At 39.1% G+C, this 27,952-nt stretch overlaps 1 protein-coding gene across 1 annotated transcript; it reads left to right on the top strand.

The window, feature by feature from the left end:
* Window positions 1-62: 62 nt before the first annotated feature.
* MEP1B (meprin A subunit beta) lies at window positions 63-27,534 on the top strand. The gene is made up of 15 exons (XM_065832143.2): window positions 63-125; window positions 4,698-4,716; window positions 4,902-4,952; window positions 5,056-5,099; window positions 6,099-6,177; window positions 7,239-7,356; window positions 11,584-11,762; window positions 13,788-14,006; window positions 17,146-17,298; window positions 18,057-18,272; window positions 20,712-21,179; window positions 22,875-23,057; window positions 23,515-23,779; window positions 26,191-26,389; window positions 27,387-27,534. Exons 1-15 carry the CDS (start codon window positions 63-65, stop codon window positions 27,402-27,404), a joined length of 2,274 nt encoding a protein of 757 aa, XP_065688215.1. The 3' UTR covers window positions 27,405-27,534.
* The last annotated feature ends 418 nt before the right edge of the window (window positions 27,535-27,952 follow it).

Raw genomic sequence — 27,952 nt, 5'->3', positions numbered from 1 at the left:
ACTCTCTTAAATGCCAAGTTGGTCTGAAATGCTGTCCATGCAGCTGCTGGCAGAATAACAACATGGGCTGGTTTTCTGTGCCCGTGCTCCTCACTTGGCTGTTTCTTCAGGTGGTCTGGAGTCAGGTAAGAAAACAGAGAATGCATATTCTTTATATGATCTAGTAAGCAACGCAGCTTAAGATGAGTTTGAGAGGAAAAGACTTAAGTATGTGGCTTTTGCAAAATAAGAATTCTGTTGTCATCTGCCTGGAAGAGAGAGAAGGATTTTTGTTTCCTTGGGGTCTTAGTGCTCCTGTTCTTAACAGGCCTGGCTACACATGGGAAGAGCTTGTCTTGCATTTCCCATCTAAGCAAAATGTCGTCCAGTATTCGAAGTAGCATTACCAGAATAGCGAGTCAGGGTAGAACCAAAATAAATATTAAAATTTGTTTTTTGTTCATATTTGAATAGAAATATTTTTTTTTCTTTAACACCATATATTTGATATTGAAATAGATGCCTTTTTAGCCAGTGGATGTGCTTGTAAATGACAGTTCTCTGTTCCTTTAGTTCAGCTGAGCTATTTAATGCCAAAAAAGTGACAGCTGAGATTTTTTATTTCCTGTCTTTTGTAGTGAAATGTAGCATTTTGCTCATCTTGTGATAATTTATTCAGAGGCCAGGAATTTTGGTGATATACAATATAATTGGAGAACAAAAAACAGTAGGTTGTCAAAAGTTAATTTCAGCTGTTCATAGCTTCAGGGCAATCTACAGAGCTAGGTATTACTTATTGTGACATTGCTTAAGTGAAATAACATCATCTGGTTTACATTATGCAACTCAACTATTGGATTCCGTGAATCCAGCTCCAGTGTCTCACTATGGCAGTTGTATCCTCGTCCTCTCCACTAACACATGCTCATACATCTCCCTAAGTCAAGAGCTCAACCTCTTCTTCCCAACTTTTCCATAGTCCTCCTGTATCCCCCTCTACCCCAGCCTCACACTTCCCTCATATTTATGCTGCCCATCATGAGTACCTGTTCTTCTATTCCCAGCCTTTTGGAAACTCAAGACTCAGCCTTCTTTAGATTTCTCTTTGGTAAAGCACGTAGTAGGTGACACATACTGCTACTAACATCTACAAATTATCACACGTCAAACTGACTTGTAATAACCAGCTCCTGTGTGAGAGAGGAGCTTCTGATCACCAGGGTTAATTGTTTCTTTTCCATCTGCCTTGCTATCAGGAAGAGCTTCTTTCATATTTCTGGATGCCAATATGGAAAGTTATATGGTCTAGAGAAAACAATGATAAGTTATCAAGTCTCATCTAAACTGGTTGGCCATGCTCCATCTGAAATCCATGGTGAGGCAGGGAAATTTTCATCGGGTGACTTATCACATCCTTGAAGAGCTGTCCAATCTAGGTGAGGTGGATCATCTTCTGGAGACGCCAAGGTATCATGGTGGTGCCATTCCTATTTTAGGGACAGATGAATTATGTATGCAAATGCTCATTTGTTCCTCCACTGATTACTGAGTGAGTCTACTTACCTAGTTTTTACTTGACTGAAAGAGGTGAGATGTTTCCCACCTGTTCAAGATGCACTTGAATTATTTGCCAGTTAAATGTGCTCACAAGCCCTGCTTTGACCAGTTTTTAATGTAACTTAATTCACATAAACGACGGTGTTTACCAAAGTTAGGGACTAATATTATAAATGTTGATATTTTTTCAATATGTGTACATTTAGAAATATCATTGGTTAGATTAAATTAGCTTTGTCTGTGGTACACCTCAGGTAATATAGCCTTCCTCTATATGTGACTGTGAACTGCAGATCTGTTGTTTTGTTTATTTGCAAAACTTTCAGAGACTAGAAATGCATCATATAGGTCTCAGTTGTCAGGCTGGTATGGAGATTGAAGCTAATGCTGCTCAAAGGAGTAAGAGTTGTACACAAAGATATTCCTTTTGAAACCACATTCAATGACAGTTTTCATACACTAAGGACCAGCCTGGATTTCAGTCAATTGCTGAATTTGCTCTTCTTCGGTTGTGGACTCACATTTTGGTTTCTGCACGGAAAGTGATGCTAGACTTAGCTACATCGGTTTCAGTTTGTGAGCTTTTGCTGCTGTTAGAGGAGCTTTTCCATGATCTAGCTAGCTTTTGCCTTTAGCACAGTTATGCTTTCTCATTAGCAGATATGGGTGCATTATATTTTACAGTTATTGAAACTGTAGAAACATTTTTCTCTCTATTAATGTTTATAAGGAGATTCAAGATATATGGGTATAGTTCCTTTCCTCCATCAACAATCTTTAACAGAAAAGACAATAACGTGATTTTAATTTTTGAATACTGTAAGCATTACTTGTCGTTTTGTTCTTCCACATTAGCTAGAAATCTGTGTGAGAGTGAGAGTTTAAAAGCAAATGAAGCCTCCAAACTGTGTGTAACACACGTTGAATGTGGATTCTCAGCTTGTTTTACAAGTTGCACTTTCTTTTCAAAACTTGAATACGTGGATACTGTCTTATTTCAAATGTATGGATGATTTGTCTGGAAAAGATATTTGGGGTTTTTAAACTGTATCTGTTTACAGCTATATGCTTTTTTTTTTTTTTTTCTGAAGCCCCCATCCTTATTTCTTATGTATCAATGTAAACCTGAATAATACCAGTTAACTCAGTGAAATGTGAGATCAAAGTCAATCCTTCAGCATTTGCATCTGCCCAACTCTGGAAACAGTTTTTCAATGGACTTGGTTGCTTTTCTACAGTGACACCGGGTTTTTAAGAGTTGGGTACCTGAAAATCTACCAAATTCTGAAAAACCCAAGAACTGTGAAGTGCTGAAACAGGGTTGTTGGAGGAGAAATTGGGCCAAGAAACAGATTCTACTCCGTGGTTTCTGTAATTGACACTTCAACGTCGAAGTCCTTCCTTTCGACTGGGCAAGGACATATGTGGATGGTAGTTTTTATTAAGAAAATGAAGAAGCAGTTGATTAAAACTTTGCCTCTTTATATAAGATTTAGATATCAAGCATTTGATTATGCCAGCTCATACCAATTAGGCATTATCTTTCTTAAACCTGTAAGTACTTGGTTAAGGAAAAAATGTTTTTCTTCTCTTGGACAATCAAAATAAATTATCAAAGTCTGGCAAAAACTGTGAAGCAACAGTTTGAATTCACTTCAGTTCAGGCCAATCAAAATGAGAAAATGAGCTTCTGTGTTTTCGTATTTGCAATATATTTTTCTGCCATTTGCTGAAGTTTTCACGAGACAGTCATTTCAAATGGAAAAGGAATCTTTCATTTAAAAGCTAAAACAGAACATTCTGACAATTTCAAAGCTTTCTTTCTGAACCTTTTCCAAATGAAGACTTTTTTCTTTCTTCTTTATTTGGTTGAAGTTTTTATATGAATGCCGTCAGTTTTAGAGCCCACAGTTATGTTTGCCCGCAAAGTTGTTCCTGTCATTATGTGCCAAAAGTCAGGCCTAGAAGAACATGTGAACCTCCCTTGAATATTCTGGCCATACTATTTTCTTATTTGTCATACAGATGGCAGAAGTTACCAAAATCCATATTCTTGTGGACTGCATGGACTAGATTTTTGCCATTTTTCAACATTCTGATCTTGCACTATTCGTTGCTTCTAATGGAGGTTCCAGAAGCTTATCACAGTAGAAAAATGAGTCCTACATGCAAAATTGCATGTATGAAAGATAAGTAATTATTTGTGTGGAAAAGGGAAAACAGTTGTGGGGCAGAGGAACTATAGTAAAAATAAAAATCCCACCCTGCTTTGCAGCATTGATGTTATATCTTATCATTTGCTATATCGATATTGTCAGAGCTCAGAATTTAAGGGTGTTCTTACCTTCAGTTTGTGAATTTCTTTTGAAATGTATGAATGTAAGAGTTCTGGTGAGAAACAGTAAAACCCACCCAGCAACAATTGCTTAGAAAGGCTGTTTATGATTTTACTCACTGCATGAGAAACAGTTGCATAGTATTATGTCAAGTATGCCCAAGCCAGTCCAACATGAAGCATCTAGTCCAATAAAAGAATATAGATCATATTCTATAGGCATGTTAGGACAAGGAAAAGTCCATTATGTGTATCTCATTATGGCCTGTGGATTTTACATGTTGCAGAAACATCATTTGAGTTGGTATGGCTGAGGTGCCTGGAGCTGGGGCTAAGGCGACCTGGACTCTGCACCCAGTCCTTCAAAGACTTGCTGTGTGACACCAAACCACTCATTCTATTCCCTCATCTTCAGCTTTACGATGGAAAGTTAAGCATAACTTCCATAGGTTCTGTACAGCTCCTGACTGGTAGCAATACTCAATTTAATAGAAATTATAGATTGTTTTTTCCCTGTTTGTGAAGGACCATTCAGCAGTGCTTGAGTTGTGAGAGAAGAACACTTGTGAAAGCTTCGCAGAGGCAGGACTGGGCCACTTACATGTTGAGCAGCCCAAAGTGGGAAGGACACAGAGCTGACACATAAACAAATAAACATTTCCAGTCAAATGAGGAGGCAGTGGGTCCAGTCAATCCAATACAAAGTCATGCGCTAAGTGCTGTCAGTTGAGTTTAAATCTTGTCTCTAATACTCTTGAGAGAGTAACGCGAGCTGCATTTCATTATGTCCCTTTCTAATAATATCTTTTTTCTTCCCCCTCCCCAGCCTGCTACAGAGACAACTGGTGAGTTCTGTTTAGAGATCTATTTGTATGCGCGGGAGGCAGTCAACAAAACCAGCTGCTCATAAACATCGCCAGGACAGACACAGATTTATAATTACTATTATTGTTATTGCATTAATTTTCACACTTCATAAAGATAACAGCAAGGGCTGATGTCCTACCTCACTTGTCTTTTTATTTTTCAGAAATAGATGTAGATGGAGGAATTGATCAAGACATCTTTGACATCAATGCAGGTTTTTAAAATTCATTTTATCTTTTATATTTTTTTTTAAGATTTTCATTATGGTAGCCACAGATCAATACAATAACTGAATATTTATCTCCTCTTCCCTTCAGCTTTAGGAATAGACCTTTTTGAGGGAGACATCAAACTTGATGGGGTGAGTTCAAATGTAAAATATAAAACCAGAAATGTATAATTGACTTATGCAATGTAAAGTATTGCTGGCGTGGAAATCATTGATGCTCTTACTAACAATAAATGTTGTTTATATAACAATAAACTGAAAATGTTTGGGGATGGATTTCTACAAAATGTCATAGACAACGGAGTCGGGTGCATTTGCAGAAACATTATCCAGAATAAGGCCAGATTAGCCATCAGATCAATATTATTAGCTTCTAGTTTCTTCTACTGTGGCTTTTATAATTGTACTTTTAAGAGATTCAGAAGCACTGATCACATCCAGACAGGCTTATATATAAGATTCCTAATTTATCTGCCTGATTTTTATTACGAGCCAATTAAATTTACAGAACAGTTCTGCAAAACCTTCACCATGTAAGTAGATTCACTAAAACCAATGGAAAATTAAATCTCTAATACCACATTTTAAAGCATCTGTGCAGTATCTCTGTCTAATCAACTAAAAAAATATTCATAGCAAGTTGCATCTCAAAGAGACCTAGTAGAAACTCCAAAAGTGTCTTCTACCCCTGAAAGTCAATAGTTTTTTACACTCCCTTTTGGTGAAGCGCTTTGGCCTGAGTACGTCAGTGGAAGCAAGGAAAGCACTTGCGAAAGGCACAGGAACAAACACTTGGATTATCAAAAAAATGTCAGAACTGTTAATGTCTGTGCACTTTTCAGGACTTTAGATCTTAATGCTTCGCGTGGGAGCTGAAGCTCTCCTCACACATGGATCAAAAATCTCAGGTAATTTGTATGGAGAAAATGCTACAGAAGTTTGAGACACCCGGCGAAGGGATTTTAAACCCATGCCTTAGACCTCTCAGTGATATGTCAACATTTTTGAGCTCTTTGATTTTTTCTATGTCTTATATGGGCTTGTAGGATACAAACTTTGCTTTAGCACTATTGTAGTCCCTGATCCTAAATAACTTTTTACTGAAGACCGCATATTCATTTTCTTTCCCAGATACGTGAACGAAACTCCATCATTGGTGACAACTATCGGTGGCCCCACGTTATCCCCTATGTCCTTGATGATAGCCTGGGTACAGTATTCACAATGTCTGTCTGTCTTGTTCATTGAAGTGTTAAATACAGACTGATAAATACACTGTGGCATCCTTTCATATTGTAAGTCTAGAGCAAGCCATTTCCCATTGAAGTTTGGCCTGGGTATGCACAAGCAGAGCATCTTGGTGCTGGTGCTGGGTCTCATCTCCTTTCTTGGATGGTTCTCCTCCTGCCATTGCTATGGCCCAGGAGATTGATTCAATTTTAAAAACATATGCTTGAGCCATGAAGCTCTATTAAGCAGAAGAAAAAAACAGGGCACTGAAGATCTTTTTAAAGCAAGAAAACTTATGTGGCTATTTACATAATCTACAGCAGTGATGGCAAATTGGCATTCTGGCAGTTTGCAGTGGCCCCCCCTGTTGTGGGGCCAAGGACACATCAGAACTTGTCTGCATCCTTTCAAATCCACCCACCTGTGGCTCTGCATGGCATTGGCACGTGGTGAGGGGGAATTTGAATTCTTACTGTGTACCACATAGTGAGATTGTGCCCTCACTATACAACACGGGGTCAACTTTCTGGAACGTGGCAAGAAAAAAAAAATCACCCAACCCCAGTTTAGATATGGATCTGAACTGGTTGAAACCATACAAGTTTCTTAGAGGAGATAATCCAGGTATAATGTTAGCAGTTCAAATCCTGGAGAGATTCTGTGAGAGATCTGTAACCTGCACTCTGCACTAGGTGAAATACAATTTACTTAATACTTTTTCACATAAACATCAGCAAAGTAAATAAATAAATTTACAAAATTAAGAGCCATGCACTAGCATGTACTGTATACTCATCATGCCATATTTTGTACCTAACTACAAAAGAAAAATTACATGGAAACAAAACAAGAGGATGATAAAATATCACAACTGCCTGATTTATGTTTTTTACGTCCCTACCCCAGTCTTAATCCAACAAAAAACCTACTTACTTTAATGAAAGATTGCTGGAGCAAGATCCACCCTTAGGACTTACTCCATGTGGATAATAGTACAAACCTATTGGCTCAGTATTGACAAGAAAACTGTTTGCGTTGCAGAAATGAATGCTAAGGGACTCATCCTCAAGGCATTTGAACAGTATCGACTGAAAACCTGTATCGATTTCAAACCTTGGGAAGGGGAGGAGAACTACATATCTGTCTTCAAAGGAAGTGGGTAAGAGGAGTAATGTAAAATAACTCTCATACTGTTTGTCTACAGACTCTTTTAATGGCCAGTATTCATTCTAAAATTCATATATCTGATTATAATATTGTGGTTTTGTTGTGACTGTTTCTCCAGTCTTCTTTTAACTGGGAATTGTAGTATTTTCCAAAACAGGTATTACCTTGGTAGTAATGAACAATTTCTTGCTGATACTTATTTTTAAATATGAGAGGTAATCAAGTTCTTTAAGAAGTAATTATCTGGGCATGGTAAAAGATATCAGAAACAAAGCAATAATTTTCTTGGCTGATCTTTGGATACATGGAGTATCACTTTCAAATGGTCATCCTTAGTATACCTTAGTTTTGAGGGGAAAAAAAAGAATCCTAGCAGAAACATGATAGTTTTAACTGTGTAGCAATTAATTTGTTTGCCTATAACAAATGAAATTGCTTTAAGCAATGTCACACCAGCATTCATATAAAACATTGATATTTTTAAATGCTGCACAGCACTGAGATATTTTACAGAGGTTTCAGTTTGTTTACCTCTTTTGATAAATAATTATGCTAGTCCACATTCAATTTTACAAAATAAGACTCCAGTAAAGAAGTCAAAATTGCCCCAGCTGCTTCCCTTTCAAAGACAGTCTCTGTCAAAACTGCAATAAGAACAAATAAATTCTCCACTCTATGCTGAATCATTTCTCTGTTAGAAAAGGAGATCAGGAAAAGCTTGATAGCCTGGTGAGGAAATTTACTTTCAGAAAATCATTTCCTGGTATGAGAATGTATTCGTAAATGGGAAAAGATTTTCTGATAATAGAAATGTTTCCCTTTGGTTTATTCTGAGATATTTGTAGCAGATAATTGTTCCAAAATTTCTTCGGTCTCTGGCTCTTTATATTTTCCACTCTTCATGTTGTGCACCTGACATTGAAACTCAACCCTAAAAGGTGTATAAGTGGAGACTTAGGGAGCCATGCATTTTCCTGTGCTAATGACTATTCGTCTTTTTGAGCCAAATGGAAAACTCATGTAGCTAAATTTTTTAGTCCTTCATCACATAAAGTATGCATTGAATTTGCTTATAATTATACCCTAGAAAGAACCACAATGTTTAGCCTATGGCAAATAAGAGGCCTGTGCACAATATTTCATTTATAAGTCTATTAAAAATGGATGAGACATGGTATTGCAGAAGACAAGTCTCTCTAGTTGGATAACATATCTTACCGTCGCTGCCTGGCATGTTGCTTGCCCTGAAATGTTTCTATCATCTCAGCTGACACATCTGTAAAAGAATTAATGCTCAGCAGCACTTTTTCACTTTTTAAAAGATTGGAGCTAAACAATGCAGTCTCCTGAAAACAGCTGTCCAGAACTTGGCCCTGCATTAACTACATTAAGTACCTTTCATTTCATTCTATTCCCTTCTTCTGGTATTACGGGACAAGGTAAAAGGTGGGTAAACCAACCCAGTTCTCCTCTGCCATTCTTTTTTTTTCTTTTTTTTTTTTTTTTTTTAAATCAACTAGGAGTAGAACTTCAAACTAAAGACCTCAATCCAGAGGGTGCAGTACAGACAGGAGCTAAAAGTTCCTGGCAACACCAGCCAGATTCATAAAGTTTTCTTGCACCAAGAAAAAGTTAATAGATCATCTTTGCCTTTCTGACCTTGGCTTGCATCTATAAAACAGGCAGAGGAAGGTGGGGGAACTTTGTGCCAAAAGGATTTGTAGTAAGCTATAAAGTCCTCGCCTGGATTATCCTTTTGAATTCAGATGAAGTCAGCCGCAAAAGAAGCCAGCTGCCATTTTGTTGTGTTGATTGCCCTGTATACAAATACATTTGTAGTCTCTAACATACGACACAGTGTCATCAACCCCCATACAAAGAGCTCTCGCCCTGTCTACATTCTTTATCTACCAGTTGCCAAGCCTTGGCTACTGCCTGTATTGTTTTAACAGGTATATATTTATAAAGCTAAGTGAGTAGAGGTACATGTAAAGTTTTCTAGAACACACTTTCTCACCTCACCTTCTCTTCAAGCCTATGCATCTGCAGCAGAGGTTGGACTTTGGCTCTATTTAAAGACCTTTTCTTGACTCCAGCCTGTGCTAAGTAAAATGCATAAGGGATGCTCGTGAATTACAGAAATGAGAGAACATCAGGTCTGGCAGGTGCCTGCAGAGCTCACAGAACAGTCTGGGAACCTGCAATGGATGTGCCATTTCTCCTTACTCTTCTCATGAAGAGCAGGACTCATTCAGCAGGAAGGCTAGCGTGGTGTGGTACAGTCAAATGGTTTGCAGACCGTGGAGGATCAACCCTGTCTCTAGTATTTCCACATGCGCAATTAGGTTTTCATGGAGATCTCCCAGGAGTTCACCTCAGCTCTTTGCATCTGTGGTCCATGGCAAAGGCAACGCGTGCAGAAGTGGATTGATACAGATGCCTGGCTAACCAGCTTGGTGCTGGTAAGTCAAAGTGTCTGTGTGCCAATCATGGTGATCTGTGATTCTATAGGAAGTTATTTGCTAGCAGGAAATTAGTATAAAAATGTGCCTGAAATCAGTGATGGCTGTTAGAGAATAGTATTTTGAGATGGTATCATCACTAGTGGCATGTACCTACTTACAGCCCTTCTTGCAAAAAGAAGACTGATGGGATTAGTCAGAGCAAGTACTTCCCTGTTCCTCTAGCTTCTGATAGAGAAACTAGCAATGCCAAAAACACTGAATCAGAGGAGATACAGCTCTCACATGCTTGGGGAAGCTGGGGCTTTCCCTCCGTTTGCTCTCCTCCCAAAGACAGTGCTAACTATCTTCCAGGTGGCCATTTCTCTAGAGTGCCCCATCCCACTCATGTGGTTTTATTCTCAGTGCTGGGCAAAACAGAGCAAATATTTGCTCCCTCTGTTGGCTGCAGAATGATGGTCTTGTAGGCGTTTGGCAGACTGAAGGCAAGGGGAAGCTGCATCCCCTGGTGCTTGGATGGTCATTTTGCGGAGTGTTCTGGATGTTCCTGTAGCCTGTTGTGCTCTGCACAGCAGATGTGAAGCCAGAGGCAGCTACTCTGGTATAAGGTGGACCCAGAACTGTGATGGACTTCTTAGACTTCTGCACAACCAGAAAAAGCTGCATAATCCATAGGAGGCCTTGTTCAAGGGAAGACCATGAAATTATGGATGCCACATGTGCTCCTTCCCAGGTCTCATGCTGTGATTTTAATGAGTAATCAATAGCCAAGGCCTGTGCTGCTTTGTGGAAAGAGAATTATTGGGGAGTGTTGCACTAATAAGTTACAGGGTTCGAAAGCCTGTGGTATGTTTGTGTTTTTAAATTTCTGGGGCGATAGGACTGCAAATCCTGTGGCATGTTTTGTGCCCGATTAATTTTATGGACTTCATTGGGTAAGCGTTGATTTATTTGCTGCATAAAGTATCAATTTAAATGTAACTTTCTGTGCTTGCTAGTTTGTGGACATGGGGTGCCACTTCATTGGCTTGTGCAGATAACTCATTGAATTTTTTTATTCTTTAATAAAAATTTCCAGCACAGCTGTGGTTTTGCTGTTCCTTGTGAGCCTGTGTCAGCAGCAAGTGCTGTAGCACAGCATCTCACAAATAGCTGTAATAGAAAGAAAACAGTTTATGAAAACCACCGTCAAATCCACCAACCTTTCAAAAGGTAAACACAGCCACGCAGAATAGTATCTGGCCTGGCAGCCACAGTCACTCACAAAGCAAAAGGGCAAAACAAGAAAGAGAGAAGCAGCCGCAATCACAGAGAAGAGAATGTGCGTGAACCTGGTGTTCCTTATGGTTGGGACAGGCTCAAAGTGCACTCACAGTCACTGTGGTCCAGTTAGAAACTGTTAATTTGCAGTAAATTAATTGCTCTAAATCACATGTCCATAGTCTTTGATGTTTACCAGAGTAAATTCTCATCAGTTTTCTTCTGTCACAAATAGCTCAACATTTTTCTGCTAAAGCAAATGCATTAAAAACAATAGAGCCAGAGTGAGGGAACTGCCAGTTCATCGAAAGAGAGCTAAATGTGAAAGGAAAGGATATGGTAAGCAACAGACCAATGAAAAAGTACTCTCTGTAGCAGAATGTAACTTCAATGATCAAGCTAAGAATGTACCTGTTGAACAGACTGATTCTGGAGTTCGTGTGGCAGGGGCTGGTGTGTAGCTCACAGAGCCCTCTCTCCTTTCATGTCAATGCCAGCTGCTGGTCCTATGTGGGAAACCGCCAAGTGGGGTTGCAGGAGCTCTCCATTGGAGCCAACTGTGACAGGATTGCAACCATTGAGCACGAGTTCCTGCATGCCCTGGGATTCTGGCATGAGCAGTCACGCTCCGACCGCGACGACTACGTGTCCATCATCTGGGAGAGGATTCAGTCTGGTCAGTCACTCCCCGGCTTTTTTTCCTCCGACTTCAGGGTTAGGGGTTTTAGCGGTGGAACACACCTCACAGCCATCCTTTGGTGGCTGCCCTGTTCTCTTACCTGAACTTAGTTTTCAAAGCCAGTTTATCAATAAATTAAACATCAAGTGACATGTATTAGGGACAGAAAGCCTCGTTCTTTGTTGCTGTGGTTATTTCTTGTGCCACAGCAGTTCCCAGAGATCTCACTAGAGATCTGAGTCCTGTTATAGAATCATAGAATCATTTTGGTTGGAAAAGACCTTTAAGATCATTGAGATCAACAATCAAAACTGTGAAGTCCACCACTGAACCGTGTCCCTGAGAAACACATCTACATGTCCTTTAAACACTTCCAGGGATGGCAACTCAGTCGCTTCCCTGGGCACCCTGTTCCAATGCCTGAAAACCCTTTCCATGAATAATTTTTTCCTGATATCCAATTTAAACCTCCCCTGGTGCAGTTTGATGCCATTTCTTCTTGTCCTATCACTTGCTACCTGGGAGAAGAGCCCAACACCCTCCATGCTACAACCTCTTCTCAGGTAGTTGCAGACAGCAATAAGGTCTCCCCTCAGCCTCCTTTTCTCCAGGCTGAACAGCCCCAGCTCCCTCAGCTGCTCCTCATCAGACTTGTGCTCCAGACCCTTCACCAGCTTCATTGCCCTTCTCTGAACTCTCTCCAGCACCTCAATGTCTTTCCTGTAGTGAGGGACCCAAAACTGAGCACAGTATTTGAGGTCATGCTACTTGTTGTACAGCAGAGCAACAGAAGAGAATAATTAATTTTGTTTGAATTAATATTCTAAGAGCAGTATTATTCTGGGAGCCTTTAACAAAATGAAAGTAACTGAAAAAAAAATGTCATCCTGAAAATCCCAGTGTGATCAAAGCCAGCAGAAAATCTCTAATGACAACATTGTTCATCATCTTTCTCCCCGGCTGCAACACCCAGTGCGGGCAGCAGAGCTGAGATGGCAGAGGATGCAGAGAGGGTGTGCAGAGAGGAGAAACCCCTTTCAGGGTCCTTGTCTCACGAGGAGCTACCTGGGCAATGCAGCTCGCAAGTTTTAAGTGTTGATGTCTTTGGCAGAAGCCTGAGAGCTGCCACACGGTTCCCTGGGACTCTGCTGGGTCTCTGCCTCTTCAGCTTGCTGTTGTCCCCTGTGACTTTCAGACAGTTCAAAAACAAAGCTGTATACAGAGGCTTGATGCTTTCCTAACACAGGTGCACACAGAAGACTGTAAAAAAAAAAAAAAGGCAAATAATGATTAAATCTAATGCATTCTTATTTAGTAATGATCAATAGCCAGGTGCATATGCAAGTATATATTACAGAAAATGACTTAGACTCTGTTATTTGATTTACATTATATTTTTCTGACTCTATAATGACAAGTTGCTCTACTGTTAGCCATTTGAAACTGCTGCAGCTTTTTTTACACTGACCAGAATATAATTACTGTATTTTGACTAATTCAAAACATTTAAAACTTTACCTTCCATTGGATAGTTGGTAATGTTTGGGGTTTTTTTCTCATACTGCAGAAAATATCTGTACATTTAAATTCTGGTAGCTTTTCTCCTGACAACTCTAACTTGTTTATTGTGAGCCAAAATGACCAGCAATTTAACATCAGAGAATACAGATTAGAAACAGGGAGGCATTATGGTTGCAAATTGCATTAATTTGTGTACTGAAACATTATCTCCACTTTTGGGTATCACAAGCCCATCCAAGTTTATGAGTAGCTTTGTAGGAAAAATATTCCTGTTAGCAAAAAGGTTTCGTTAATCCAGTAGAAGTCATCATATTATGTTCCAGTGGCTGAAAGAGGAAATCAAATAACTCTAGACTACAAATAAATAGTTTTACAGAGTAAGCACAAGTAACTTACTACAAAGAATACTTGGGGATCTGATGGATTATCTGTCACTTTAAGTCTGCACGTCTAAATTTGATTCTCTTGGGCAACAATCTTTCCTTTTATTTTTCCCATTAGGTACAAGTCATAATTTCGACAAATACGATGATAAAACATCAGACTCGTTGAATGTTCCCTATGACTACAATTCTGTGATGCACTACAGCAAAAACGCATTCAGAAATGGAACTGAACCCACCATCATCACTAACATACCAGACTTCATGGATGTTATAGGACAACGAATGGATTTCAGTGATTATGATCTCCAGAAACTGAACCGGCTATACAATTGCAGTAAGTGTCTCGATTTATTTTAAATTTTTTGCATCTGGTATTGGAAAGAAATGAAGGCGATACACACATGCTGGACTCATCCAGGCCCAAGTGAAAGAGATGCTAACGTATTTGGAGAAGTGCATTGTGTTAAAAACACCAGAAATAATGGTACAGCTAGAAATAACATAGTCATCCTGCAGAAACACTGCTGTGTAACAGTGTTTTCTATGCAATTTTATCTGACCTTTAGTTAAAAACCAGCTTCATTCAGCAGCTGATTTTTGTTCATCCCTTGGGTGGCTGTTTAAAATGTGTGCTTCTGCACAAATCTGTTTTTTTCCCCCCCATTATTCCACAGCCGTTACTCAAACACTGCACAGAAATGAGTATCTTTGCTGTGGATATCACACCTACTCCACTCTCGTGCAATTTGTGAGACAGAGTGTGTGTCCATGCAAATAGGGTACAGACACTCCTGTTAAGAAAATGTGAGCTTTTAAAATCTTTATTTCCAGTTTCAAACCGAGTCTCTTACAAAAGTGGTCAAAACACTTATTTTGCTCATGTGGGATTTATTTTAGATAAGTTGAGTTAAAGTAAGAAACAGAGAAATATGGATAATTCTGTTACCAAAATGTAACAGAACTCTGTAATTGTGACTGCATCAAATGTGCCCTGTCACTCAGATGAAAACTCTTCTTCCCTGCCTCAGTATATTAAGGAGTGAATACTGGTTTGCAGTTAATTATATTTTAAGCCTCATTCTACAGATGACTTAAATAATTACCAAACTGTTTTATTACAACAGTGCATTTTTTTTGAGCATACAATTCTGATGAAAATAATTCTGTTCCTTAGCTTCCAGCACTTGGCTAACATTCAGTCGGATCTTATAGAAGCGCTTACAGCTAAGGACGTCTTTAACAGTGGATGGGGTCGTTCTTCCTCTCCGTTAATCTTATATACTTTCCATCATTCTTGTGCATTATATAAATACTTCATGACATTTTAAGTTTATTCTTAACTCACAGGCTCATTCCCCAAGGGAAATAAGCCCCAGTCATGTTGAAATTAGTGACAAAACTGAGACCACCCTCAGTGCAATCAGGATCTGTCTGGCTCCCCAGTCTGTCCCTTGGCTTTGTATAGTGCATACGATATTTGAAGAGCTGTTAGTGGTCTTCAGATCACCCATCATTTGCCTAAGTGCCCCCTGTGCCAGGGAGGATGGGTTCTTGTCAGGTCGCAGCCCTTGCCCACCCAGCTGCCAGAATGATCCTTTCAGGTTAGAGGGTAGATTTAGAACGCCAAGAATGGTTTGGGTGGCAGATCTCCTCCCAGAGGAACTGGAAGATTATTTCTGTTAACATGATTTAAGGAATTGTTTAAGCTGAATTTCTGCTCAGAGCCTTTGTGGTTAGCAAATTGCATTAAAAATGGGAAACTTCATTCTTAAATTGAAAAAAAAAAAACCAACCACCCACAGCATAAGAAATCCTGACAGATACTTTAGTGCTATTTTGATCTCTTCCTCAGGACTGCCTTTCAGGCCATATGAAAACAGTAGATTTTAGTCTGTTTTCCCCTTCTAGCATATTACTTAACAGAACTGACCATGAGGTTTCCCTGAGCCACTGGAAGTCAGGACTCAGCACTCATCACCCATGTATTTTCTTCCAAGCTCATCCTTTCACTACATACCAAGAAAGTATCTGGCTTTTGGAGCAGATGGAGATCAATACCTGCCTCAAGCAGCATTCCCTTCCCCTGTTTCATAAATTAATCTAAGAAATACATTGTAAGCTATTAGGTCTTGCTTTACTCTCCTACTGTTGTTCAGGTCACCGCTCCATGCCAGCTGGCGCTTTCTAATCAAGGTAGTTGGGCTACTGCTTTCCTGTTTGGGCAAATTGAGTTCAAATTTTGGTTTGTATTTTGATTTCAAAGAGTTCTTTCGTCTAATAATTCTACATTTTTGTTACCTTCTTGCTGACATCTTAACTGAGTGTTTTGGTTTGTTGTTTTTTTTTTTCCTTTCTTCAACAGTCAAAATATAACATTTGCTGTGAAAATATTTTCTGGGTTTTTACAATGTCATACCAATAGTGTATCTTAAAAGGTATCAGTCATCACTTCTGATAGCCTTGAAACCTCTAGAGGTTTGTTAGTGCTCTATGAGGACAGTAGAAAATATCTCAGCAATACAACTGACTGGGCAGCAGTTCATACTTAAGTGTTTCCCTGCGCTGCAGCCATTGAAGGTGATTTTTGCCATGCTCCTTGCCCTTTTTGTGGTGCAATGAAACCTTTAAACCTGCCACAATATTTTATACATTGTTTGAAAAGCAGTAATCACAAAGCATTTTATTAACTTAGTTGTTTTCAAACCATGGCTGGTGTTACACAGAGCTCAGACATGATACAGTGAGAAACAAATCTAAGAATAGGGATAAACCTGGACTGTGTCTTCCCTCACCCATCCAGGGTTTGCTTTGGACAGAGAAAACATTTCATACAGTGTTTTCCCTTTCCTACTCAACTGCAAATTTTCCCTTCACTTAATTTTTCACTTGTTATATGCAAGACATCTTAAAAATTTGTATGAGTTGAGATATCGTCTGTCCCAAGTGTATCTTTGCCAAATGTTTTTTTTCAAGTCAGTATTTTGGAAATCAAGGTTTGTCCGTTGCAGTGAAATAACTTCTACTCTACTATATTTCAAAATAAGCAGTCCACCTGATAAATTAGTGAAACTTTATCAAAATCTGTGGCTATGTGTCAACTGGCCGAGGGAAAGCAGAGGAATGAATGTGAAGTCCTCAGTCCTTTTGACTGTGTCGGGGCTGACATTAGTGTTCCTTGTATAAATAAAAGATGTGATCTGATAATTAGTTGGCACCCTCCTGTACTTGCTAAGTGCCCAGAGTGGTCCTGACGATGTCTTTTTAATATCATTGTTAATCACCAAATGCTCCAAGTTCCCAAAGATTGTACCTGGTATTTGAAGCCACTGATTGTTTTGTGTTTGCATTTCTTAGTTTTTCTCTGGTCTTGTCTTTGGACATTGAGAATTAAAATGTATGTTGGTATGTTGTATACCAGATGTCCACAACTTTTCTTTTTCTTTTCTTTTTTTTTTTTTTTTTTTATGTTATAGCTTCCTCCCTAAGTTTCATGGACACATGCAGTTTTGAACTTGAAAATATATGTGGCATGATTCAAAGTTCAGATGATAACAGTGATTGGCAGCGTTTGTCTCAGGTTCCTGCTGGGCCAAATACTGATCACACTAATATGGGAGAATGTGAAGGTATGAGAAGAGACTCTTCTTATCTCTTTGCAAAGTATTTTTTGCAGACGCATGTGAGTTGACTTTGATCTTTGCCTTGTTCTCTGAATATTTGTTGACAAATTACAGTTTATTTTTTAACTAAGTGACATAAATGTGCATACTTCAGGGCATCATGTGATACATTTGATTTTCTGCTTATTTGAGAAGATTGAATGTTCTTATCTCTTCTGATCTGTTTTCTAGTCTTAGTGTCACATCCTGACACGAGAACCATATAAAATGTTCTAACCTATGGTACAGGCACACCAGAAAGGCTGCTGCTTTTCTGAATAATTGTTCAGTAAGTCTTTGGAAGAAAATTGGGATTTAGAAATTGCATATATTATCAGGGCTCACATGAACAATTAATTGAGAATATAGCCACTTGTTTCTGAACCCGTCAAAGAAAACTTCGTGAGTTCAGGGGCTTAAACCAATCCTCCAGAGAGAGAGTCAACTGTGAATTACCGGCACTGGGTAAAGAGTAAAAACCCGTGTTTTTGAGGACAAATTGCTCAAGACAGCCACATGAGGAAGAATGTTGCAAAAAGCACAGTTCCGCCTCTGGAGAATGAGAACAGGGAACAGTTCTCAGTCTGAAGATTTGCACAGGTTCTGCCTTACCCTGACCTGACCATGTCTTCTAGCATTATTACAATACAGTGTTAAGAATACCCATGCACCAGGAAAAAATTTTCTCTCTCCTCTACTGTTCATTTCTCATTGACTTTTGACAGATTCTGGCTACTTCATGCATTTCAACACCAGTGCTGGAGCAGAGGGAAGCACAGCTATCCTGGAGAGCCGAATTCTGTCTCCCAAAAGGGGCTTTCAGTGCTTACAATTCTATTTCTATAACAGCGGTCATGAAAGCGACCATCTGTATGTCTGGGTCAGGGAATATACTTCAGCCCATCCGAATGGCACTTTGAGACTCATGGGAGAGATAAAAGGTATGGAATAAAATTGCACTAGGGTTTAATCTATACTCAATATCCTTTTCAAACTGCTAGGGGAAAAATATTGTAGGAAAGTGACTCATCTCCTAGCATTATTCTTTGGCTTCTTCTCTAACTATGTAATTGATTCTCTGCCGTTGAAATTATACTTGATGGATCCTCAGTCAGCCATTTCCCTATAATATAATAAATCACCACAAATTACAAACTCTTGAGTTATCAAGACAGTTTTCTCACCAAAATAACGAAAATTCCATGATTTAAACTGTTCTAGAATTGCTGCTATCAATAGCAACAGATGAAGCTGATCGTTAGAGTAAATTACAATGAATAAGAAAGAAACGGAAAGTGTAAGTGCCCTGGAATACCTAACATACTAAGTTAAAAAAGATAAATAAAATTTACCTTACTTTTTACACAAGGTTTGAAATAACTTAACCAAAGAACATGGGCAACAAATAATGGTTTGAGTTGTAGTTTGAAGAAAATTAAGTTCTTGTGATTTCAGGAGCCTGTGGCCTACAGAATAAGCAACTGAGTCCAGCTAGTGGACAAAAGCTCTTTAAGCTAGAATTGCCAAAGTCACTTTATGATTAAATTACTTTCTCAAATATTTAACTAATACTTGATCTCCATTACAGCTACAGAAAGATCAGTCTTCTTCTTAGACAAAGTTCTGAGGAAGTTGTTTTACTAAATAGGTGTCAAATCTACTTCTTCTGCGTCTTTTTGTCCCTCAGCTACTGCTTATGGCTGATTGTTCTTTTTTTTTTCTCACTCTTTTCTTCACCCTGGTGCTTTTATCATCCCTGTGTGCCATCAGGAAACATATAAGTGAATGTAAGTGTCAGGGCTGCTAAGGCAGGTGTAAATTTCAGATTATTCTGAGCCTTCCAAGCTCTTTCAAACTCTACTTTGAAGCCAAGATTAGTTTCTCCTCACTTCAGCCTTCTTCACAAGTACTCTTTCATGTATATGGGGCCCCATCTCCCATTCCCATTTTCTCAAGTCTACAATTTGCTTTTAAGCCTCAGATCTCATATGTGTGTCCAAATGGGCACCCTACTTTGACAATCACCAGTAAAACTTTCAGGAATGGGTTAAGATCATTTTCCCCCTCAAGCTGTTTCACTTCTCTCATGTGAGAAGTTATCTTAACTAACGCAGCCAACAAACTTGAAGAAAGAGGGACACTCAAGCCCTTTCCAGCCGTGATCTGACATCCTGGCTGAGCTGCTGGTGGGTTTGCACTGACCCACCACACTCAAGAGGCTGAAGGACGAGCCTTGAACCCTTTCTGCTGATCTGTGGCAGCTGTGGCTGCATTCAGCAAAGAGCAGGGGGGGCTGTGGGACATTCCACAGCACAGTAGCTGATCTGCTCTTTGAACGTGATTCAGAAACCCCAGTCTTGCAATCAATCTGTGTAGTTCAAAAAAACTTTTGTTTACACAAAAGGCAATTTAATGGAAAACAGTGGGGAGCTTTTGTTCTTGTTTTTGGGTTTATTACTTTTCCCATCCTAATTATAACGGTAATGAAAAATGGCAAGAAATTAAGACTCATATCTGAGATCTATTGTGTTGTGTTTAAATTGGTTAGGAGAGCGAAGCATGCATTCTGTACCTGGGACTGGCACTGCTTATTTCATAAATGCAGCTGAAAGTCTGGTCTTCCGTGCATAAACCAGACAGTAAAATAAACTGTTTTGCTGCACATACTATTATTTTAATGAAGGATGTCCTACCTTTCCCTGCCTTACACAGCCCCTGTGCAGAGGTCTTTGCTTTTGTATACACTGCTCTTGAAGTCAAGTGGAATTTGTTAGTTCAGGCACTTCTAGATACAGCATCAAGCTCACAGTGAGGTTTTACCACATGAAGTAGGTTATGCAAATGACTGGCTTTAATTTGAACTTAATACCATTAATCATTTGATGGGTGAACAGTCCTTATGCTTAGCCAGACTTCTGGCAAGCCATTTACATATTAAAAAACAATTGCATGAACCAAGCTTGTAGTTCTAGGCTCCCAGAATCCACTGAGACATATTCAGTTATTTGAATATACTTTGCTCTGAATTTTTTTCTTATTAATAATACAGGTGGCAACCATCTTTGTGCATGTAATTATTGCAACATTTGGTCTAATTTAATAGAATGTTCTTTAAAAATTTACAAGAAAACAGAGTCTTAAAAACCATTAACACTGCTTTCACTCAAATTAAAGAGCTGCTATGCATGTTAATTCTGTTAAAAAACTGAACTGAGAAAATATGAACTTGCATGACAAGAGTAACTTCTGCAAGAGAAATATTCCATCACATCGATACCGGTGGAACTGAGGAATTCCTGCACAGCATTGGTACAGGTCTGTAGATCAGTGCAGTGTTTAACTGCACTGTTTACTCAGAAATCACCACCCTTGTTTTTCAGGTTCACCTGTGAGTTACTGGCAGCTCCATCATGTTTCTTTGAATGTCACAAGTAAATTCCGGGTTGTGTTTCAAGGTGTGAGAGGAACTGGCTTATCAAACGGAGGCCTCTCTATTGATGACATCAACTTGTCAGAAACTCAGTGTCCCCACCATGTTTGGCATATCAGAAATTTCACAGATCTCCTCAACACAAGTCCAGCAGGGACAGCAGGAAGAATATACAGTCCACCTTTTTATTCCAGTGAAGGATATGCTTTTCAGGTCAGCTTGTATTTAAATGGTAGCACTGATAACCCATTTACTATAGAAATGTACTTTCACTTAATTTCTGGAGCAAATGATGATCATTTACAATGGCCCTGTCCGTGGCAACAAGCTACCGTGATTCTGCTTGACCAGCATCCTGATATACGTCAACGGATGTCAAACCAAAGAAGTGTAACAACCGACCCCCTGGAATTATCAGGTTAGTTAAAATCAGACATGCTGTCTAGTATGTTTAAAATACATCCAAAAGACAAGGAGTCAGTTTTTCTCTTTGTGTAAATTAGTTCATTTTTTTCAGTTTCCGAAATGTTTTATTTGCTCATAACAATAATATAATTGATCCACAGACAAGAAAAAATGATCATACAAGTAGGTTAAGCTGGGTCATTGGATTTCAAGGTTGATTTGCACAAAAAACAGGTGAATGATCCACTTCTAAAAATTCTTTCATATGCTTTTTGAAGATGCATTTATACCTGCTTTAATGAGAATGGACGTTTTCCAGAAGGCTTGAAAAGAAAAAAACTGAATTAACAATACACACAGTTCATGCTAGGTAAAAGTGCAGCTATTAAACAAATCCCCTCCCTCCTTGTAAAAGGTACAGTGGTGTCAGAGCAGATCTCCAGATGGACAAAGTACTGATTCATATTACATAATCTGTACTTGTTCAAGGTATGAGAAGATAAGGAGCAGTGATCCACAATAACCTGGAAAGGAGGCAGTTGAGGTAAAGATGTAACTCTGATAAATGTTTGGAATCTCTATAAAGAGAGATATTAAATAAAAACCCCATATTCATGATGGAGAAAGATTGGATTTAAGCCAAAATTACTTTCTGCATCTATATAAGAATTTTGCCAAAAGAAACCATCTCCCCCACTGAATTAGTTTCCTGGGCTTTCAGACCATAACATTAGTGAAGGAAGTAAGGCAGGCACACTATTATTTAAAAAAAAAATATGATTTACATTTATGTTTCTATGACACTGTTCCTACATCGAAACAATTAATGTAATCCAGAAAGACTAAATGTTCTCCCCTGTAAATGAAAGGTGCATCACACCAGGTCTGCCATAGATGATTGACATTTTATGCTGTTACGGCCACAGAGCTCAGCCCTTTTCCTTCCCTGACCCCATGGACATGTGGTCTGTTTGCACTCTGCTGCTTCTCCCTTGTTTATTCATATGTTGCTAATAGCCCCAGGTTCCCAAGAGAAGCCTTGTAACTCCAGTCCTTTCTCTATCCAGCAGAGGTGTTAGAGCAGGCAGTTTTCTTCTCCCTCTGTCAGATGCTCTCATAGGCAATCATGCTCAGTCTTGAGATTTAGAACAGGGGCAGCAGCTGCCTGTGACTATTCAAGTTGTTCAAGTACCCCCTGCCCTACGTCCGCATCAAGTGATGCGCTTTTTTGAAAAACAATGAATCAATTAATTTTACAGGTGATTCATGTGCTGCTCATCTTCATGCCCAGAGCACTTTAAAAGAATTAAAAAGCAAATACAACAGGTTTTCAACTAGGTCTCCAACAGCCTTGTCTCCAGCAGACTCTTTTCTCAATACCACAGGCTAAACCAAGCCTTGAAGATCTCCATTGTCTTGTGCATCACATCAGTGTGGAATCTCAGGCAAAAAAATCTGCAAATACTGTAGGCAGGTTCAGCATTGCTTCTACTCTGTGAGTTTCAGGCAATTTATTGTGCTCTCTGTATTCATGATGTCTCTGAGCAGCTAAGCAGAAGCAGGCAAAGTGGGATGCAGTCTGTCTTTGTTGTTGAGAGGAGCCTCAGTACTACTTTTCAGCAGAGATTATCTGAGAAGGAAGGGAGCTTATTGAGAAAGAAATCCAGAGTGGTCCCACACTCACATTCAGTTAATTATTTTTTTCCAGATTCCTCATCATCTTATTTTTGGGATAGGCCAGATAAAGTGGGATCTGTGGCATCTTTTTCCAATGGAACTACATTCATGAGAGGTCCAGGAATGGGAACAAGTGCATTTTTAACTCATCAGAGACTTAGAAGCCGCAACTTTATTAAAGAAGATGGTGTTTATATTCTTTTAACAATGGAAGGTATGTAAGCATAACTGGTATTCTTTATGATACAGTAAACATGGAACATCACATACTTACCAAGTCACTATTACTGTAGATATAAATACACATGATGCACTTTGCAAATGAGCAGTTTTGGAACAATGCATGTGTCTGTGGTCAAATCATATGTCTGAATACATTTGTGGATAGGTACGTGCACTGTATAACTCCTTTATCTCATGTGAAGGCTTATAAAATGATGCTAATCCTGTACAAATTATTTTGAATGGAGAACTTTGAATAAAATTGTCTGTTTCTGAAAAAACATAGAGAACATTTCCAAAATACATCATGCTCCTGAAAGGTAAAAATTGCTATTTATCCATTATACCTGTGGACAGGCTCTTTGCTCTTTACTCTTAGAACTTATCATTAAAATAGGGAGAACAATAACATGAAGTAAAACCTTATTTCTTGTGGTTTTATCATGCAGATATATCACATCTACTATCAACTCAACCAAGTGTTTCACCCACCTTTGCTGTGAATACATCCAGTGCCAACACCATCAAACCTACCTCTACCACCACTTCCACCACCAGGCCTACCACTGGGTCTACTACCACCACCACCACAACGCCCACCACAACAACCTCTGTCACCCTGACCGAAGAGCCAGAGGTTCCAAATTCTTGTCCAGACAACCATTGTGAAAATGATGGTGTCTGCGTTATTGTAGATACAGCTCCAGTGTGCAGGTAGCTGCTTTTATTCACTCTAAATTGCAATTTTAGGATGAGTAATGAAAGCTTCTGGTAGAATAAATCTTTGTTCTTAATGAAAGGACAGACACAATAGCTGATTAAGGCAAATATTTCTGACTTCTACTGTGAGACTAAACTTACGACCACTTTGGGAAAAAGCTCCTAACCTCAGCATTTGACCATTTTGAAGCACTCTGCTTCACTTCCCTGTAAATTATATTTTAAATGTGTTTGTCCTTTTTAATAATGTATTAGTCCAACATTATAAAACAGGCTGTGGATCTCCTTAGAAGCCCCTATAGCAAAAAAAAGAGTTAAATATAAGTGGAGTTGAAACAAAAATGCATTCATATCGGTAGAAATATGTTTAATACTTCTCAGGCAGGGCACATCAGAGACAGTATTTTAGAATTTGATTCAGAAATATCATGCAGCGCAAGTTATGACCACGAATTACCAAAGCGTAGTTGCTTGCCTTTGAAACCAGCACTGAAGGCTGAGGGCTAAAAAGATTGTTTACCCTGCAAGAAAATTAATATCAACCTTTATTTAATTCTCTGTGGATAAATTTATGGAACAAACCTGGCTGATCTGCTTTGTTGTAGCTCTCAAACAAGCTCTAAGGCTGAAGATAACAACCTTATGTGATGCTGTGCCAGGGCAGGTAGGCTGGAGAGTGCTGTGAGGCAAACCTCTAAAGGCCAAGGGCACCAAGAGTCAGGATGACTCATTAAGTGCTCTGTCTCCCCATTTAGAAACCTTTTAAAAAACAATTCTTGTGCAACTCATCAGAAGCAGGTCACAAATATGAGTAAATGTCAAGGAGCTGTTCCAAGAAGACCAAAAAAAAAAAAAAGTTATGCTGAATGTTAAGCCTGATTTCGAAATTATGGAAAGAAATCATTTATTCTCTGACATCTGCGCACTGTTTGAAGCTCTAGTGCCTATGTGACCTACTTTCCATCCTAAAGAAGTGTGTGACCAGCAGTCTGTTTCGGCTCCTGTTTTCTATTAGGAAATGAGGGGGAATGTGGCACATAACTGTTTAAGGCGGATCACATATGTCCCCTAACAGTCAGTATCCTTGCAGTGCTCTGTGAAGGGACTGATTTTCGGGGTTGAGCATACAGTTCTGAATAAATGGCTTAGACAGGAACTAGAAAAACAATAACAAAAGGAACAACCACAGTTAGAAAGGTAGGAGCAGGTGTGCACTCAGCAGTACTGCACACATATATATATATATGCGCTCACTATAAAATATTTCAAAGCTGATACTAGTGCTGGATAAGGTGAAGGAATCAAGGCTTGGAGGTGGTTTTTAGTCATAAAACCAGACAACTGCTAGGATGTTAATTCTATTCTTACTTTGTTCTTGAGGGAGGGCAGAGGCGGCTCCTACAAGTTCTTTAAATTTGAAAATAAGCTCCTTCTGGTAATGAGGTGGACTGATTGGGAATGTACCGCATCTGCAAGTGGAGAAGCACTGAACAGGGAAAAGGGAATATGGTGGGAACATTTTTGGCTCACTCAGTCCTAGAATTGGGGAATTCCTGCACCCAAGGTTTGGTTCAGCTGCTCTCTGGTCAGTGATGCCTTGAGAGTCTGGCCTGTGGTCTCCACCCCATTTATCTCATGGGTTCAAATTGCTGCATAAGGTGAGCTGAGAAATAAAAGAAATAAAGAACTTGTGAGGAAATAGGAGGCTTAAGTTTTATAGAGGATGGTAAATGTGGCTTGATAGGATAAAACCAGCAGTGTAAGGTTTCTGGACCGCTTGCCCTAGGAGCTTATTCAGCTCCTTCCTATAAAGGCTTTTTTGAAATTGACCGAGTGAAGAAGGTAGAAGGGCTTTGTGTAAAAGCTGAGCATTGGAAAAGGCAGAACTGTGTCAGGGTAAGAGGCCAATTAGTAACAGTGGATGCAAATATTACATGACATTGGTCCTAATGACAAGTATCAGTTTCATGGAGCAGAAAGTGAGTTTTCTGTCAACAGAAGTGCTATAAATTTGAGGGAAAAAAGAAGCAGATAAGTGAACTGAGTGATCCAGAGGGTCTCTCTCTTGGTAGCAAAAGTCAACCATTCTGTAGCAGCATCTCTACAGATCAGCTGCGGCCAAGCCTTAGGCAGTCAAAAGAATTAGAATAGTGCTTGGGTTTTCTGGCAAAGGCTCCCTCTGAAGATATGACCTGTAAAACAGCGGGAAATTGAAAGAAGCACATCCAGATGTGTAAGGATAGTAGGCCACTCAAGACAACTTTAAAATAGAAGTCCATTTTAAGATAACTTCATTATGCTTTGGGATATAGAAACAGTGCGTCAGAGAAACGACTTTTTTAAAGCAGCCCTTTTCATGCCTTTATTCTTTAGGTGAAACCACACCTCTTTTCTTCTACTTCTAGGTGTCCGGCAGGTGACAACTGGTGGTACATGGGAGAAAAGTGTGAAAGGAAAGGCTCGACTCAAGAAAATACTGTAATAGCTGTTTCTTCAGCTGTAGCTGTATTTGTTGTAATGCTTATTGTCACTGTCACAACCGCGGTGTGCCTTAAAAAGAAATACAGTCAAGGAAAGGAAAAGGGGGAGAACGTGAGGCTAGAAGTAAGTATTTTGCCTATTTCAACAAATATATATATATATATATACACACACACACACACATATATCTCTATATTTATTGAAAAGTAAACAATCAAATTCAGTAAGAAGTAACTTGGAAGATGTCACATTTTCAAAGTTGAAGACTCCAGCTTAGGAACTAAAGAGCTCCAGTAAGTGCTACTAATTTATCAAACACCAAAACCCACTTCATTCAAAACCTGTGCTCCTCCTCCAGCCTTACTGCCTTGATAGCAGTGTACATGGAGTGGGAGAATGTGAACAATGGGGCTCCTTTTCAATTCCTAACTAAACTGTGTCTTCTGTGTAGTGGACTTGTACTTCATCTATTACTGCATTTTCTACTAAAGATCTCCCCTTAAAAGACCTGGGTATGGTGCTAAAAAAAACCCATCCCAAACTGTCAAAACAAAAAGCAAACCTAAAAATCAGTTTCCCTATTCAATGACTGTTTTTTATGCAAGGAACAAAGTAGCCCTGGAAATTCTGACTTAGGGAGAATTAGAGGAAGACAACAGGTTAAAAACTACCTGAGTGAGTGGATCGGAAAGGCCATGTAATCAATAGCAGAGATCTTTGGGCAGGTTTTGATAGGAAGTTTCCTAAAGTCTCAGGCATCTGGACTCATAGTTCAAACAGAGACTTAGACTTGGAAATAACAAGAATGACACAGGTTAGAGAGACTCACAAGGCACAGGAGAAATTTTGCAAACAAAATGAAGATGAATGGCCTTCCAGACACCAGACTTCCATTTTGAATTTTGTCCTAATATTCTTTATGTGATGTCCTGTTGAGGTGCAGTACCTCTGTGCCGTGCTAGATACTTGACACTGTTACTCTATGACCTTCCAATAAATTATTTTGGTTTCTTTGAAAGTAACGCTCTTACATTATACACATATTTCCCTTCCCTACATGCTTTTGATACATGGTGTTTGTTTATTTGTTTGTTTTGTTTTGTTTTTTTCCTCCATCTAGTGTAAAACATCCTTCTGAAGATAATGCAAATCAGCATCAAAGACACAAGATGAACATCACTGGAAAACCACAACTACATCATAATTCTTTCTATCACTTTTATCTCAACCATCACAATAAAGGTTTGTAAAGTCTGGAAAATAATTTGTGTGGATAAAACATTGTGTTTAAGTCAGTAAAGTGTCTGACAGTGTTGTGTATCACCATGCAATGCAGAAAGATGGAATGACATATCTGCTCTGTCCTTTAAGTCTACCTGAACATGAAGAAAACATGTAAAATGGCATCCTGACTTTCAATCAATGCAGTGATGTCCAGGATTGCTATCTTATCACAATACAGGTGTCTGTAATAAAAGGGAGCTGGACCCTCTAACTATGGGGTACCCAACTGTTCTGAGTCTCGCATCATCTGTCAGTTAGTACTGTGAGGTGTGGGAGTGTCTGGTTCATTAGGTTATTTGTTTGCGATGTATTCACTATGAAAGAAATAACAAGTAATGAGGAAAGTGATAAATTAACCATGCAGACACAGAAACATTAATGAGGAAGTCACAACAGAGACAA

Source organism: Patagioenas fasciata, chromosome 2 (genome assembly GCF_037038585.1).
Source record: "Patagioenas fasciata isolate bPatFas1 chromosome 2, bPatFas1.hap1, whole genome shotgun sequence".
Taxonomy (NCBI): Eukaryota; Metazoa; Chordata; class Aves; order Columbiformes; family Columbidae; genus Patagioenas; species Patagioenas fasciata.
Note: the sequence above shows the minus strand (reverse complement) of the source record. Positions and strands in the feature narration are given on the sequence as shown.